The sequence below is a fragment of the Bos javanicus genome, chromosome X (genome assembly GCF_032452875.1).
Source record: "Bos javanicus breed banteng chromosome X, ARS-OSU_banteng_1.0, whole genome shotgun sequence".
NCBI lineage: Eukaryota > Metazoa > Chordata > Mammalia > Artiodactyla > Bovidae > Bos > Bos javanicus.
In genome coordinates, this window is record NC_083897.1 from 104,657,675 (window position 1) to 104,675,276 (window position 17,602).

Sequence of the window (17,602 nt, forward strand, 5' to 3'; positions counted from 1 at the left end):
CTTTGAAACCAAGTGTTTGACCAATCTTGGTTTTAGAATGAAGGGTTGTCAATAGACCACAATCTCGTTTGAAAGGCTTAGATGTGAAGATACAAATTAAGGGCTGCATCCCTCTACTTACAAACATTTTTCTTTTAAAGTTCCCTTCAGATCAATTACACCTCTAATTTACCTTCCATTTAGAAAATCTTATTTTAATAAATAAAAGGGGAAACCGAAATTTAATTTATAAAGTTTTATTTTTGTATATGTGCTAAATCTTAGGAACTGTGGACAATCTTCAGTCTGTTGGCTTGTAAAAGGCTGAGAAGTATGTGATCTGGGTGGTGAGATTTCCTTTTAGGAATCTGGATTTCAAAATGCAAAAAAATTTTTTCACTCATTTGCAAGTTTAAAACATGGTGCACCTTTCCCCCTTTTTTCTTAGACCTATAAATTCGGAGGAAAAGTGCTACATTTCTGCAGACGTAAAATAATCTAAAATAATCGTAAATACAATCGGCAGCAAGTTAATACATTTAGCACTTCTGTAGTGATTTACCACACCCAAAACCTTATTTTCAAACACTAAACACTCACATAGGCGCAGGCCCTATTTTAGTTGAGCCCCACTAGGAAACCAGTACTGAACGTTTGTTTTAAAATCAGTAACACAAAAACTGGAGGGGAGAGGAGCAGTGTTTACTTTCTCGGCAGTATGTAATACCTTCAAGCTAGAGACCAAAATTGGGCACTTACGAAAAGGCAATTTTTTAAAATCCAGTTATAATTCTAAATAAGGCAGGATATATCCACCAAAATTAACCACAAGATTCAGCAAAGTAAGAATTCCAGCTGGAAAAATAAGAAAAAATGGAACTATTTTGGAGTAGTCATCTGAGTATTCACAGACTTGCTTTCATTTATAAATGTAATTCAAATAAAAAAGGCTCCTCATCTTTTTAACCCACTACTAGGGTTAAATACTTAAATTGTTATCATTCACTAATAAAAGTTAATCATGAAAAAAATATAAAACGTTTTCATAATTCTAAATTTGTACACATAACAGCTGAAAGACAAGGCTGGGAAATTATCATTGAGAGAAAAATCAATGAAGACAAAAATCCCAAATATGAGGATGTTCTTATTTCTGCCTCGACAATGCTGAACATGAAAATTTGGTTGGTAGAGGGCTTAGAAACAGCAGCAGTATGGTTTTCGCCAAGTTGTGCACTGAAATACTTAGATCCAATAGGGCAAAGCCCTTGTTCACAGAGATTAACGATGCAAATAGCTTCAGTCTTTATGTTAACAGATTCTACTGTCTCCTAAAAAGTAACCATGCCATTTAGAATTTTCGGGGGTACTTCTCTGAAAGGAAGACTAGTGATTCTGCAACAAACATTTAAAGTGGGAAATATATATATGGCTCAAGAAATCAGTTGAGGGAGAATTAAATAATCTGTAGGCACTTTGAAGACTTGAAGTTTAAAATGTGCCATTTGTGTTCAGAAAAAGACCTCAAAATCACTGCTATGTTGCTCTTACAATAACATGCATCTTAAAATTTTCAGTTATACATTAATGCTTGCTTAAGAGTTAGAGAAAATAATTTGCACAAACAAACAAAATCCATTCACTTTCCCTAGATCCTGATCACAGCACAGACCACTCTTCCTCAAGTGGAGGGGGAAAGGATTCACAAGCCCTCAAAGCAGCCAAGGTGGGATCTCCCTCCAAGGAGAAAAATTCACAGCCTTTTAAAATGTCAAGTTTTCACATCTAGAAGTCATTCGTTTTTAAATTAAGTATATTACATACTTTTGTTAAGGACCAGAACACACACAAATCAGCTCAGATGGTGTAATTTATGATAGCAAGTTGTTCAAATAAATTTAACCTGTTTTTGCTCACTGTTAAGGAGACTTGGAATTGAGGAACTTCTAAATTCAGGTTACCAATTGGAACTGCAGATGGTGTGTATGACTTTGGCTCACACTTAAACTCATATGTAATATACTTAAGGTAAAAACAGGCTCTATCCGGTGTCAATTTTCCTAATGTTACAGAAAACCTAGAAGCACAGGTTGACTACAGAGTACTTACTGCAAATAAGATATCCAAAGCTTTATCTTAAATACCTGCCCCCTTTAATCACAAAATAACAAATTCTCAATTTTGTTTCTGCTTTGTTCAATTCCAACTATAGCCTTTTTGACAAAACATTTGCCTATTAACTGAATTGTAAAAAATACAACCAAGCTTGTGCTCATTAAATATACATGTATATAAAAAACATACAAAAAGTACAAGATTGATTATGTTAGGAAACTTTTACAGTGTCAACATCCTGTTTTTGTCTTAAATCTTCAGTCAAGGGCCAAAGGTCAAATCTTTCTGTGCACAAAAACTCAATGTGACTGAACTCCTGAATTCAGGGTCATGTCTAGGTGTGCTATGCACAGAATTAACCTTAATATGCAGTCCTTAAAAAAAAAAAAGTAACAACAACAAAAAACCCCCAAACACACCACAGGACAAAAAGTTCTTCTTAAATCAAATTCTATTTGTGAATTCAGCAAAATAATTTCTATAAAATAAAACAGCAAAATATTTAAATAGAATAGGGTGGACTGTATCTGTTTGCAGGGGTATTTGGTTTTTAGACAGGTTCCAAAAAATTACACACATTCAAGTTACCAATTCTCTTTTAAATACAGTATTAACTGATGAATTTATCATCTTAAATGTTTATTCTGATATTGATACCTCAATTATATTAACCAGTTTTCTTTTTAATTAGACCCTGCTTCAAACATGAAAATTTTTGGAATAATGGAGAAGGAGCTAGGACAACTCTTGCTTTCAAGTGAAACTGTGACTGAGCGGCAGCTCAGCCAACATCTTGGTGCAATGGTATTCCAAGTACTGTGGGTTTCTGATGACCTCCGCTTCACTGGGATCCAGCAGAAGGCAAGTTTTAGAAGGTTCTCCTAGTAAGCTCTACAAAAGAAACAAAACAAGCACACCAAATACAGTCTTCTATTATGCTCCGAGCATCCTGGCATAGCAAATTTTTGCATATTTGTTTTAATCTTTTAAAATTCCCATTACTGACACTTAAAGTTTCTTTATCCCACCCAGAGATTGAATTGTCAAACATTAAGATGTAAGCAACATATGTGTAACTGAAATCCACCTGTTTATCACACTTCTCCCCTTGTTTTTATATTTTATATTCTAGGTGTAAGGAAAAGCTCTGAGCAATACAGCTGTCACACTGGGACAACTGCTGTCATTATGGTAATTTTTTCCTCATTGGCTACACTAACCTGGTGTGAAGCCATGCTAAATGTTACAGCATAACTATAGCTTCAAAGTGATTAACCTAACATCAGAATAAAAAGGCAATGAAAAAGATCTAGAAACAATGTTACATCACCAATTTTCCACATCAACCAAATAATTTAAAGGTTACCAGCCTTACATTGCTCATAATAAAACTGACTCCAGTGGCCAAGAATGAACATGAAACTATTGGTGTGGCTGACATGGACGGGCTCTGGTTTGTTGCTGTTGGTTTATTTTTTGTTTTTGTAAAGGAGTTGATCCAACTGCCGTTAGGCAGGCAACACTGGTTGGAGAGTGCAATGGGTATAACAAGAAAATTAATTTTTGTAGGTTTTGTAGATCTGTGAGTCTCATCAAGAAAAAAGTCTTGCTTAAGAATTAACAGTCAGACATTAATATACTATATACACCTTTGCCATTTACACATTAGCATCAGGCCATTTATTACAAAACACTATACACTTTCCACTGCAGGCGAGTTATATATTGACAGCAAATTTCTGCAGATAAGACAGTGAATAAACTTTCCACTCCATATTGATTAGGAATAGTTTTTTCTAGTTTTAAATATTAGCCAGACACAGAAAAAGGTTGGACTGTAAGGCCTGGGTGCAGTCTTGATGGAACCAGCTAGTCGTGTGCATTTCACTGATCCTTCGTCTGGGGCGGGGACACTTCTTCACTGCCTTCGTAATTTTCTTGTGCTCGCTGGCCAGTTCTCTGAGGGTTGTTCATGTGATGTGCTGCTGGGCCTGTATACGGCTGTCCATGCACATGGTTATTCTGGGCGGGGAGACAAGATCTGCATGTTAAACTTAATATAGTGAACTTCAACTTTAAAGACCACAGGCTGAAGCTTGTGGAAATGTAAACATTTCTTTTTATTCCTGGGACTTAACAAGTAAATATGCTTGGGCTAATGATGAAAAACACTGGTTTGAAACAAAAAAAGATAGCCTCAAAGCCCCAAGTAAGAGCAGCGTAGGTGTAATTCTTCGGCCAAGGCGATTTAAAGTGCCCCAAATTATTCACATTCAAGTCTGACAAATAAGGGATAACAGCCCATTATTGGTTGCGGTTAAAAAAAAAAAAAATCACAAAAGTGCCAGAACACATCCACTCTCACTCTAAGCACCTTGAAACTTCTATACGAGAAATCTGACTAAATGGTCATATGAGATCTGCGTAAGCAACAACCCTCAACACAGAATGATGATAATGAAAACAAAACAACATTGAAGATAATGGATTAATCAGACATGATTAAGCATGAGCTGTCTCAGGGCTGAGGGAAGTAATTCTTCTCCTGCTGGATTTGGGTCCTTAATGTTTTAAACTCCTGAACTCTCATTTTTCTGTACATTCCCACCACCCAAGCCAAGAAGATTTTAGCTTTCACTTTCTGTAATTTCTATTAGGAAAATAAATATCTTGAATGTGCATTTTCTAATTAGCCAGCATGCTTCCACCTCTACTATGAACTGTAAGAATGCTTAAACAATGGTTCTGAAAGCATGGTTCCTAGACCAGCAGCAGCATCCCCTGGGAATTCTTAGAAAAGTAGATTTTTCTGCTCCCACCTCCTAGACCTATCAAATCAGAAACTCTGGGGTGCCCCCTCCCTCAACAGCCCACCAGGGGATTCCAATGCTTGTTCCAGAATCACTGCCACAAAAGATCGAAATGCGTCACACCTGGGACTTAGACACGTTCTCATTTAGGAAGTTTCTTCATCTAAATTTAGTTACTGATCTTCTAAAAAAATTCATGGAAATCTGTCAAATCCCTGACTTTTTTCCAATAAGTTTTTACTGTCATTGAAGTCTTGATTATGCTATGTAAGCAAACAGTTCTTCTTTCATTGCTATATCCAGGGTCTTCCTTCACTGCCATATTTCATGTCTCTACTCGTAGACCTGGCCTATTAGGAAATGTCATCTTAATCCATTATAGTAAATATTATCATTTTATATTGATACAAATAATCATAGTTTTTACTAACTTCATCTACTAAGTACAAGAGGGGTGCATATATTTGACCAGGAAACACCACAGGGGAAGCTCAAATATATCACACTGTGACCCCATGCCAACCATTCCTCTTGATCATGCCCCCAAAGCTGGTCTAGATTATCCCCCTGTTACTTTACAGTGGCAACAGAAAACTTAGCCATCCTATAAATAATGCGTAAAAATTCTAGGGGATAAAAACACAAACTAAGCCTGATACCTGCTGATACTGAGATCCAGGTGAGTGGGGGTATAACGGGGCATCTTCAGGTGGAGGTGACTCATGCTCATCTGGGGCATCTTGGTCATCTGGTTCCTGATTTTAAATATTTACAAATAAAGAATTATGTAGGCAAATTCCATTTTTTTTTGTTTGAAATAAAATCTTTAAAAAACCAACCCACTGATAAATTTTATTATAGATAAAATAACTGAAAGAAACCTGATTTGGCTTCTCTCAGAAATACTAGATTCAGGCAATCTCCCCAAAATTTCTTTAAAAGATTCCCTCATTAAGACCACATATAGTATACATATTAATGCAAACAAAATTCCACATAATTCTTCCCCCATTATCATTAATAAACACTGGCCCTATAAAGTAAAAAATTACTTTGCTTTCTTCCATTTCTATCTGCTGCACACTGGTGGCTTTTTTTACCTCCTCTGGACAGAGTTCACAAGCTTTTGCAAGTGTCATCCTAGCACTATGTGATCTCTCCAAGAAATAACCATTTGATGTTTCATTGCTTTGCACTGGAGGAGACCAATTGTTGTAAGTGTATTGAGGATTGCCAGTGTATGGTCGTCTTTCAAGTTCATCCCCAAGCCATTCCACTGCCCAGGTCCACTTCCTTTTAAGATCTCCATTGCCCTTCAAAAGAAAATAAAGCTATGTATGTAAAAAGGTTTTGCAATGTTTTTCAAAGTTAACTTGAAATGACAACTCCAAATTCTTGTAATTCTCATCTTTTAAAACAGAATCCTTAGATTCAGGTTTCTATGCAATTATACACACACAGAGGTTTCTACACAGTTAAACACACACACACACACAGAAAAAAAACCCTCACCTGTAGAATCTGGTAAGCAACAGGACAATTGCTAAAGAGCGCTACCATACATTTTATACACTGGTATGCTCTTTTTTGATAGTGATTCTTAGAGCGCTGGATTGTGTCAAACAGCCCATCTCGGTCATCTGGGATTCCTTTAAGTGCGTTGTGAATTCTGAAAGGGAACGACATAAATTAAAACTTCTAAAATCAAATAGCAGCTAACATTTACTAAGTGCCTACTATGGGCCATTCAATAAAGGTCTTTGATGTAGTCATGTGATCTATTATTTGAACATGTAAGAAAAAAAGAGGTTAAAAGGCTTGCACCCAAGGTCATATGGCTGCCTAGAACCAACTTATTTCTGATCCAAAACGACAAATATTGTATGATTTCTTATACGAGGAATTATTGTATGATTACTTATACGAGGTATTCAAAATAGGCAAAAGTTAGAGAAAGCAAGAATGGGTACAGAGTTTCAGTTTGGGATGATGAAAAAGTTCTGGGGATGGATAGCAGTGATGGTAACACAACACTATACACTTAAAAATGGTTAAAACAGTAAATCTTGTTATGAATACTTCCAATTTTTCAAAAGATATTTTAAAAATTACCTGCCTGCAAGTCTACTCTGAGCTATATATCAAAAGAGAATTGAAAAACAGGTGTTTTTTTGAAAATACAAAATGTGTACATGAATGTTCACAACAGCCAAAAGGTGGAAACCCAAATATCCACCAACAAGTGAACAAATATATAAAATGTAATGTATCCATACAACAGAATATTATTCAGTCAGGAAGAGGGATGAATTATAGATATGTACTCTAACATGGATGCATTTGAAAACTATGCTAAGTGAAAGAAGCCAGATACAAAAGAACATATTGTATGATTCCGATCACATGAGATGAACGGAATATCCAAGTCCTGGGTATTTGCCCATGGATAGACAAATCTAGAGAGACAGAAGCAGACGAGTGGGTGTCGGGGGTGGGGGCAGGAGGACTAGGAAGTGACTGCTTAAGTGGGTTTGGATTTTCCTTCCACAGTGATGAAAATGAATGGAATTAGACAGTGGTAATGGTTGCACAGCACTAAATATACTAAAAGTCAGTGAATTGCATATTTCAAAATGGTTAAAATAGTGAATTAAAAAAAAATAGTGAATTTTATCTCAATAAAGAAATCAAACATGTAAAATATCATGTATGAAACGAGATGCCAGTCCAGGTTCGATGCACAATACTGGATGCTTGGGGCTAGTGCACTGGGACGACCCAGAGGGATGATATGGGGAGGGAGGAGGGAGGAGGGTTCAGGATGGGGAACACATGTATACCTGTGGCGGATTCAGTTTGATATTTGGCAAAACTAATACAATTATGTAAAGTTTAAAAATAAAATAAAATTAATTAAAAAAAAAGTTTTGCAAGATTGGAAAAAATAAAATAAAATGAATTCATAATTAAGTATTAAAAAAAAAATAAAATAAAGAAATCTTACCTGTATAGTCAGTAATTTAAAAAAACCTTTTATACACTGTACATTTTACTTAATAGAATGTTTCAAATCAAAAGGCAAGTTTTGTTTTTTTGTATTACATGCATTCATAAAACTTATTTTGTTTGGAAATAACTTTGTAATTTTGCAAAGTTAAACAATCTCAGGCCACACAGTCAACCATGTAGAGGCTTCCTGCTATTTAATTGGAAACACTGCAGTGTATTTTCTGTTTTTACCTTCAGTTTTTTCAAGTGATAATGAATCAAGTGCTTTAAAAAATACCATTTTTATCAATATTACCTTTGCCTCCCTTGTTCCTCAATGCCTAACAGTGCCAAGCCCATGGGAGATGCTCCATAGATACACAGTTTACCGAAAGACTAAAAGCCCACTAGGAGAAATTTATTTTCAAGCTTGGTGCCAGGGAATCATAACAACAATCTTATTACACAAAAAAACAAATTCCCATGTTTAAACCAGCACATGTGCCTTTAGTGTTATTACTTATTCTAATTAGGGCTAAGATATGGCTAACTGGTTTAAAGCTATACATGTTTATAGTATTTTCAAAAGAAAATAGTGAAAACTTAAGATTCCATTTCAACTGACTCATAAGTTTTAACTCCTCTGATCATACTGAGAAGGGTACTGGTAGTGTTCAAAATAAATGGCTACAGTTTTGGAACTATTAAATTTTGTGTTTAATGGAAAACTGATTTCTGGTTTAATTCAATTTTTATAATATTAACTGTTTGAAATCTATGATTGTTAATTTTGGTGAATAATTTGAAAATATTATTTCATGATTTCTGGCATTTGCAATCCGCACTAACACTCAAGACTTTAATTTCTCTTTAAGCATTTTGTTGTTACAGAACTTGTTTTCAGGTTTGTTTTAGTTATAGTGACAGAGAGGAAGCAGTCTACTATACAAAATCTTAATTGTTTCCCAACAAATTCTTCAATATATATTAAACAAGATTTCTTTAAACAGAACACATTTTAAAAAAGGTTATGTATTGATTGGTTGGAAAAAAATGTGCCCAGAGGCTTGCACGAGCCTAACTGCGTATCCCCCGGGGAGCAACGGCCTAGTAGCACTTGCTCAGTGCTCACACCGACTTTCAGATCATTAACTACAACGAATACTGGGACCCGCCTATACTTCTTTACCGAAGGGACTCTCACATAATTCTAAAACTAACGTAATCCAATCCTAAAATAACTCTAGAGTGTCACTGATGAAATGGAAACATTTACCAAAAAATTCCTCCAAATATAAAACAACGCCAACTGAAAGAAAAAGGTTAGTATATTAAGTATGCAACTTGGGCAATGAGAGGAAAAAAAAAAATGAAGTTGTGAGGGAAGAGGGAACCATTTTATTCATCCTTAAGTTTTACAATAAAACATTTATTAGACTTCCAAGAGGTTAAAAATAATAAATGTGCTGTTAATTTCACTTACTCTAAGAACTGGGCAAGAAACAAAAAAAAGGGTAGCTACCTGTGAGTCTGCCAGGAGTCCTCAATCAGCAAGATCTGCAGAAGCAGATCCAAGTAGGGCCGGAGTTCATAAGTGTAGGAATATGCCACCTAAGAACAGGTAAAACGTGGTAAAGAACTTATTTAAAGCAGCAACACTGGTGATCACTTTGTAATGTGTAATGTATAAAAACATCAAACCACTACGTTGCACACCTAAAACTAGTATACTTGTATACTTACAAAGATAATAAAAATAAAATAACAAGTTATAGAGACGTATGAATGTATATTTTCCTTTAACCTGCCAGAGAAGTTCACTGAGGACAGTAGATGAGAACTGAGGATTCTCCCAGCAGCAAAAACGAAGCAATTTGACGGTTTCCTCTGAGTTGCTGCAGTCCTCAATGATTTTCTTCACATAACTTGTCCTCACAAATAAAATGTCTGCCACGTTCTGCTGAATTGGCATTATAGGTTGTGATAAATTAGGATCACCAAAAGGATTGGGAAGAGGAGGGTTACCTAGAATACAGATTTGTCATCAATGAAAAACTAATCAGCTTCTCCACAAGAATATCCAGCTTTCACTACAGAAAATAGCTTTATCATGTTTTTTAAAGAAAAAAATAATATAGATCATTTCCCAAGTACAAAGAAAGTAATATGAAGCATTATAATGATCAGATATATCAAGATGATAAAACATAAAAGTTAAATACCAATACTGGTATTTTCTTATTTAAAAGTTAGTTCTTAAACTACTTCATAAACAAGATGCCAACCTCAGCAGCAAGTAGATAGAAAGATTCCCTTAAGCATGTGAAAACCATGCAGGACTCAAAATATAAAATATTCCAAAGCATGGACTTTCACAGATTCTTGTTTTATACTGAAACTTCTTCAGAATCACTTTAAATATTTATGGTCAGTAGTACTTTAAAACCAATGTAAAGAATGGAGTATTTGACTTTACCATTGATTGAAGACTGCATTCTTGATGAGACATTGCAACAGCGGATTAGCTGTGACACTACCGAGTATAATTTGCCTAATTCAGCATACTGATACTTGATTGGAGGACCCGGACCTTCGTCTAAAGACACAAGCATAAAGGTAGCAGGTACACTCAATTTCAGAAGCTGTGTCTTCTCTGCCACACCTACAGTACAGAAGGGAGAAGCAGGAAGAGAGGGGAAGAATTATATGAAAGAACTGGGATGGAAGGGCTTCATAATAAAGTAGTTATTTTTTCTACAACCTTTATGATCAGAAGATTACTTTTACTTGGCATTCAGAGTATTATTAAAAAATAATAATACAAAAAATAATTATTAAAAAAATTAAAAGAACCAAAAATCTAATTGGAGTTAAATATTAAATGGTTAAACAGTGACTATGACATTGCAATCCTCGGGACACTTCTATGGCCTGGGGAGTCTCAGGGACCAGCCTAGACGGCAATCCTAAATGAACGCCGAAAATGGAGAAATCAGAATTCTCTTATAAATTGCCTTTCTTCTTTCTTCTAAGCCAAGCTTCTTGAAAGACACCTAACCTCGTTCCCTCTACTTTCTCGTTTGCCTGCTCTTCAACCCATGCTTACCTGGCTTCTGCCCCTCTTTCTGGTTTAAAGTTAAGGGAATAGTTCTCAAATTGTAAGCATTTCACCCTTTCTTGGGTTCCTCTCATTTTCTTTCTACCTCTTCTTGTTCTTATTTGAGTCCTCCTCCCGTCTCTTAAAAAGTGATGGTCCTCCAAGTTCCCATGTCAGGCTATCTCCTTACACTGTATGCCTTCCCTGGATGATCAAACCCATTCTAATGGCTTCAAGTTCCAGCTATTTTTATTCAGCTGATTCAAAAATATTTCCAAATAGATCCTGTTCTACCAGACACCTCTATTTGGGTGTCACAAAGACTCAAATTCCCTGTCCATGTTCTTCCTGTGTCTGCCCTGCTCAGTACATGGCACTACTACCTGGTCAGTTTAGCAAGCTGGAATTCTGGGCATCATTCTTAACATCTCTCCCACATTACCCTTCCCTGAATATCCAATCACCAAATCCTACTGGCCTTACATCTAATGAAAAGCACCAGAATTTGTCTACTTGTATTCCCCTCACTGTCAATTTCTCAGTATAAGCCACATTTCTGTCAACAGGTGGTCTAGGATTAAAAAATCCTCTAGTCTTACTTTCCCTGTAATCCATTTCACACTGTAGCCAGGATGATCTTTCTAGAAGCCACGTCTATTCAAAATTCTATAATGGATCATCAATGCCCTCAGGATAAAGTCCAGAATCTCTCAAGGCTTGACAGAATAGCACAATTAGAGAATTCTGCTCACCGCTCCTGCCATCCCCATATTACATCAATTCTAGTCAGATTGAATAACCTTTCATTTCTTCCATGAGCCGTGCTGAATTTACTTCCAAGTCTCTGCACCTACTGTTCACTCTGCATGGAAAAATTCAACCAATTCCTACAATCACTTTCTCCATTAAGTCCCACACACTCCCCAAATCTGGTCAGGTACCCCTACTGATGTACTTCTACAGCATGCTGTATTTTCCTCATTATTGTCACATATTTTATGGCAAGTACCCTTTAATTTGCTTCTATACCCCATTAGAAAGTAACAGTCTTATTTACTGCCATGTTCCAAGAAGTATAATAAATACAAGTCCACAATCCCTATTTGAAATCCCTAGATTCAAACAGCTCTTTTCATCAATATAAACAAGTTCACTCATAAAATGTGTTTGAAAATCTGGCCTGAACTGACAAGAGCTATTACAGTCTTCCATCCAAGCCCTCTCAATGTGAATACTCATATGTATGATTACAAAGTGCTGTCCTGGACACTGCTCCAGGGATGTTACATAATTCATGGCATATGCACTATTTTACCTTTCTTAAACCCGAACACTTCTGAACCCCAAAGCCTATTGGTCCTAAGGATTTTGCATTAAAGTTTATAGACCTGTATTTGCTTTCAGCAGAGAAACTTGAGATTTCATTATGGGCAAATGATGAATGCTTTTTTAGACAGGGAATACCTAAAAAAGGGAGTTGAACAGAGTATAATTTTTATAAATACCTAAGATTTGGCACATCTAAATGTGAAGTACAGACTCCCCTTATGCTTGTTTGTGTAATAAATATTCTTTTCAACTGCAAATATGCAAGTATCTTTAGTATGGGGAGGTAAGGGAAAAGACGACAAATACAAAGTAGAATGCTGCCGTGTTAAAAGGGTTATGGATCATTGGTGGATTAGTAAGTGACACCATAAAACCTGGAATGACAGTCATGTTTGGGTTTAGAATTTAACAGAAATAACAGGCAATTTAAGTGAATATTTATATTATCCTCAACTTTTAATTTCATTTACTTCAACAAAACTTAAGTATAGACTAAATCCTTCACCCAACCATGGTGAATATTACACAATCATCTGGGACCTTTTGAAAATGTGGATTCCTTGTGTTAGTTCTGAGAATTCTTATTCTGTTGGTTTGGGATGGGGCCTAGGAATCAGTATTTTCAAAAAACCAGGTCTAGCACCACTGCTTTAGGAGATAAAAATATGATTAAGATACAGATTCTGACCTGTGTCTGAGCAGAGATAAGACACATGCATAAATAAAGTACAAGGTAAAAAGTGTAGCAAAAAGTTTCAGATAAAATTCATAGTAGGTTTTATGAAACACTTTCTGTTTTAGACCAGGTTATATTTCATCACTTGACTTCAATGATTTCATTGCTTAATACATTAAAGCAGAATTATGAAAACTTAAATTCTTACCTAAATTGGCATACATTACGAACAGGTTGAAATACTGCTGTAAATGACGCCCATGCTCTGAAACTTCTCTTCTCAGCAGATTTAATACTGCTCTTAGTAAGTGATCACTCAGGCTTAAGTTGTCATAAGCCTGTAAAAGATGAAAACATTGGTTGTTTTCCAGCAACAAGATGCAGGTACGATATAATTCTCTTTGCATAAAAACGGAAGACGCACATAGACATGTTAAATATAGGCAGAAATTTCTGGAAGGACTGATCACACAAGGAACTATTAAAAAGGGTTGCTTTTTTAGGAAAGGGGATGAATTAAAATTCATGTATAACAGTAAGTGTATAACTAAGCCACTGAATGTAACTGAATTAACAGAAAATTCTGTTAAGTTTTAAAGAGCCAATAGTCACTATTCATTGCTGGGAAGTACTTTTTAATGGAACTCATAGACATTGAGGCATCAGATCACATGGTTATTACATGCTCATGCACATTTATTAGGTAAACATCTCAAACAGATGCACATATGTGTGGCTTCAGCTTCCAGGAAACAGAATTCATGTGTAAGCATTTAATCATTAGTAGTAAACTGGGCAATTACCTGACTAGAAGGTCCTGGAGATGCAAAAGGCGATGGACATGGCCCATCTTGCAAGGAAAAATGTGCAATAAAAACTATCAGTTTTGCAAATGCACCTCTCACTTCTGCACTAGGGCACTCCAGAAGGTATTCAGAGAAGCGATTTGAAACATTAAAAAGGACATTATGAGCAAACCAAAATCGTACATTCTTGCTGTGACGAAGGAGAATACATAATGCATCATACCTAAGACAAAACAAACAAAATCCTAGGTTCAATGACAAAAACGATAACCCCCATTCCCTTAACATCTTACTATTAGAATAGTTAAGTAAATATTGTTAAATCAAGGTATGATATAAATGGTCTCTAAACTTCCGCAATTAGAAACAAATTCATTTTAAGTTTCTACCTTTTTAACCTATGGCTGAATGTAATCTAGGGAAGCTAAAATGTAATCATTTTGTGATTAGATAACCTTTAAGTATCATCCTGTAATGTTTTGTACACAAAAGTCAAAGATATGATACACTATAACAGAAGCCGGCTCCTGAGTAATAAAGGGCCACATTTAATCTCAGGAATTACTTAAATATGATTTCTTTCACTATTGCTACCAAGATTTTTTAAATTCTGCATTCCAAATCTGAAACAAGATTATTAGGGCTTGGAAAAAATAAAGCAGTATATTAAAGAACCAAACTAAATGCCAGTAATAATAGGAATGAAAATCCAAAACAATGTACCAATCACTGGCGGAGCCACGGACTATTTTCTTGGTGTGAAATCCTGTGGTAAAGAGGAACCTAGCGGCAAGCTGAATACTAATCATTGTGATTTCTTCTGCTTCAGGCAACAGGTGATCTTGCCCTATAAATAAAGTGCAGATTAAAAAATAGTCAAATTTGTATGCCCAAGCCCCGTTTTCATACAAATCTGCATTACCTATAATTTTCCAAGCCCCAACTATGTTAAAACCCCTGAGGCTGCTTATGAAATAATTCTGTTCATTAAAGCAAACTTCAACTAGTGCTTGAGTAAATAAACACAAATTGTTATAACAAACAAAAGCTCCTCTGTCTCTAAATACCCAGATAATATATAATGCTCAAAGGTAACAGTCATCTGAAACAGGACTTGAAAACAATCAGAAAGAAAGAAAACAAGCATGTTGATGCCTGCCAAGAAATCCTGCAAGAAGAGGTATGCTTTGTTACTAAGAAGCTAAATTCTTGATGCTTACCTGGAGGAGGATTTAAGTAAACACCATTACATGTAAGCAGTTTTTTCATAAACTGAAAATATTCCATACTGTATTGCATTCGGTTATGCATGAATTGCACGTTCTGTTTCCGTACACTTCTCTCAATGGCTGATGGCATAATAATCTGATGGGGTCTTGCGGTGATAGCAAGCTCTGATATGTATCGTATCAATTCATCGCCCTGGTCTATTGTGTCCAATCGTTCATAAAAAAGTATATAAGCATTCCACCACCTTTTCTGGCGCCTGTATGACATGCGCTTCATCATGTGATCGAATACTTCTCCCATGTACTCTCCACCGAAACACTGGTTTTTCATTTCTTCATCGTCATCCATTTTACATTCAGTTACATCTCCATCATCAAATTTGTACCAACGGTTTCTCTCACCATCTCCTCCATTCCTTTGAATGATGTAAGAATAGTAATGTCCTCCGCTTGCTTGACCGCTGTGTACAAGCACCCCCACAAGTCTGTATTTCGTGCTTCCTGCTGTCTCACTGTCAGACTGCTCATTCTGTTGTATCAACTGACTCTCTGGGTTTACATTATCTCCTTCCAGCTTTGCAACACCTGCAACTGTGTACGGTTCCATGTCCAGCTCACGAGGAAATTCAAAATAATCATTAAACTTGATTGCACATTCTCTTTCCCAATCATAGTCGAATCGTTTTAGTTGGATAGCAAGAACAGGAGGCAATTTTTTAATAAGCAAGCGCTTTACAGTATCAACCTAAAATGAACAGAACAAATTACTAGATGTTCTTATAATCCACTGCAAAAAAACACCAAACTTTAAAACTCTATTATTAAATTCTCAACACTCATCTGAAATTTTAAGTGTTAACATAACGTGATAGTGAACATAATCAGAGCAGTTCTGTCAGTTTATAGTTTAATGTTAACTGAAACAAGTCATACAGAAGGTACTCTGATGCCACTTGCTACCAACTGCAAAAATTAGTGATTTACTCGCTGCCTGATTTCTATGTTGGCAGTATTACCTAACCATTATTACCTGTTTGCTATTGTTATTTTAATGAAGGTGTAGTTTGCTGTGAGCCAACTACAGAAATATAATAATAGCAGCCAATATTTATTGGGCAGTTAGGTGCTACATTATATGCTAAATGCTGCCCCAGTAGTAACATGTATAATCCTCACAACCCTCTCAAGCAGGTACTACTGAACCTTAAGCATGAGAATGAGGAGCAGTTGAGAGATTTAAGTAACCTGCCTCAAGGCTTAGAGCTTGAGTGGCAGGGGTATGACTTTACAGATCATCTCAATCTCTAGATTTTAAAACCTCTCCAAGTGGTATGTGAAGTCAAAATAATACAGGTGACTTAGAGGTAAGAGGGCTTGGGAGCCCAGAAAGATACTATTAAATGCCCACAGACAAAAACCAATACCAGGTGAGTCACAAAAAAATTGATCCAAGTGGTTTTAAAAAACAGGTGGTAGAAGAAATCTTATGTGGCTAAATAAAGCAATTAACAGTTAGGTTTCAGCGAACTTCTCGGTCTTGGCTAGTAACTCTGGATGTGAGAGGAGCAATGTTTTCCTCTATGAGCTCTGTAGCTTTGCGGAGCTCAAGCAGTCTGGTCAGATATGGATGAAAGGTGCCTGTGTACGTCAGACAAGAGATTGTGGTATTAAGCTATTGCGACCTCTAAAGTGATTCACTCTTATCTTTACCTGCTTCCCCTAGCCCTTTCTGGTACTAGCTTCTCTTTACCTGACAAACCCTTTAAGTCCGTTATCTTAACTACCTCTCTGTTACCACTGTTAACAAAGCAGGGCAGGGAATAAAGAGGGCAAATTTTGAGAACAAATGAAAACAATCATTCTTCCAAACCCATTATATGTAACCATCATTATTTTAAACAAAACTGGGCAATCCATACCTTTTTATTGCATTTTTCACAATGATAAGCATTTGCACCTTCTAATAAATCTCCTTTGACATATTGTTCCAAAGAATCAAGAAGATTTTGGTGATTTCTAATGTCTACATTCAAAGTCGTAAAAGATTCTTCACACTCGTATCTAAAGATATTATTTAAGAAATGATCAAAGAGAATTTATTCCTTAATTTTCTAAACATCTTAATTATGGGCTCAATGTAAACCACTTTTGCAATATTTATAATAGAACACAAAAGCCATTAAGTTAAAAAATGTACTCATAAATGACAGTTACCATTTACAGGCCATTTATCCTCTGCTGGGCACTACATTAGATTGTTTACACACTATACATAACAGGTTCTTTGTCTTCACAACAAATATTTTCTATGACCATCTCCGCATCAGAGATGAGGGAAGTGGGGTTCAGAATGTGAAGATTACCAGGAGAAATGGTGTTCTGAAGCTAGATCTGTCTGGCTTCACAGCTCCATCTCTATATAGTCTACCATGCTCCTTCCGCCATCATCTGTTTAGATTATAATGAGCTAAATTTCTTAATGTTTCTCCTCTCCTATAATGGAAACGTTACTAAAGCACAAGTTGAACATACAAATGAACATGGGCTAAGCTATCTGAATAGGAGCCAGAATC

At 35.9% G+C, this 17,602-nt stretch overlaps 1 protein-coding gene across 4 annotated transcripts in view; it reads right to left on the reverse strand.

Annotated features, from left to right (window-relative positions):
- Nucleotides 1-220: 220 nt before the first annotated feature.
- The window catches only part of USP9X (ubiquitin specific peptidase 9 X-linked), a 116,446-nt gene continuing 99,064 nt past the window's right edge, over nt 221-17,602 (reverse strand). For 2 of the 4 annotated variants that reach the window (XM_061410410.1, XM_061410409.1), the window contains exons 34-45: nt 16,949-17,090; nt 15,021-15,774; nt 14,524-14,647; nt 13,798-14,023; nt 13,203-13,332; nt 10,369-10,554; nt 9,697-9,917; nt 9,415-9,503; nt 6,417-6,573; nt 6,005-6,217; nt 5,564-5,659; nt 221-4,116 (exon numbers count right to left, since the gene is read on the reverse strand). In XM_061410410.1, coding sequence (XP_061266394.1) covers nt 3,979-4,116; nt 5,564-5,659; nt 6,005-6,217; nt 6,417-6,573; nt 9,415-9,503; nt 9,697-9,917; nt 10,369-10,554; nt 13,203-13,332; nt 13,798-14,023; nt 14,524-14,647; nt 15,021-15,774; nt 16,949-17,090 — 2,476 coding nt within the window. In that variant the 3' untranslated portion in view covers nt 221-3,978. Of the gene's footprint in view, nt 4,117-5,563; nt 5,660-5,956; nt 6,218-6,416; nt 6,574-9,414; nt 9,504-9,696; nt 9,918-10,368; nt 10,555-13,202; nt 13,333-13,797; nt 14,024-14,523; nt 14,648-15,020; nt 15,775-16,948; nt 17,091-17,602 lie in introns of all 4 variants that reach the window. The other 2 variants (XM_061410408.1, XM_061410407.1) reach the window with 1 other exon arrangement.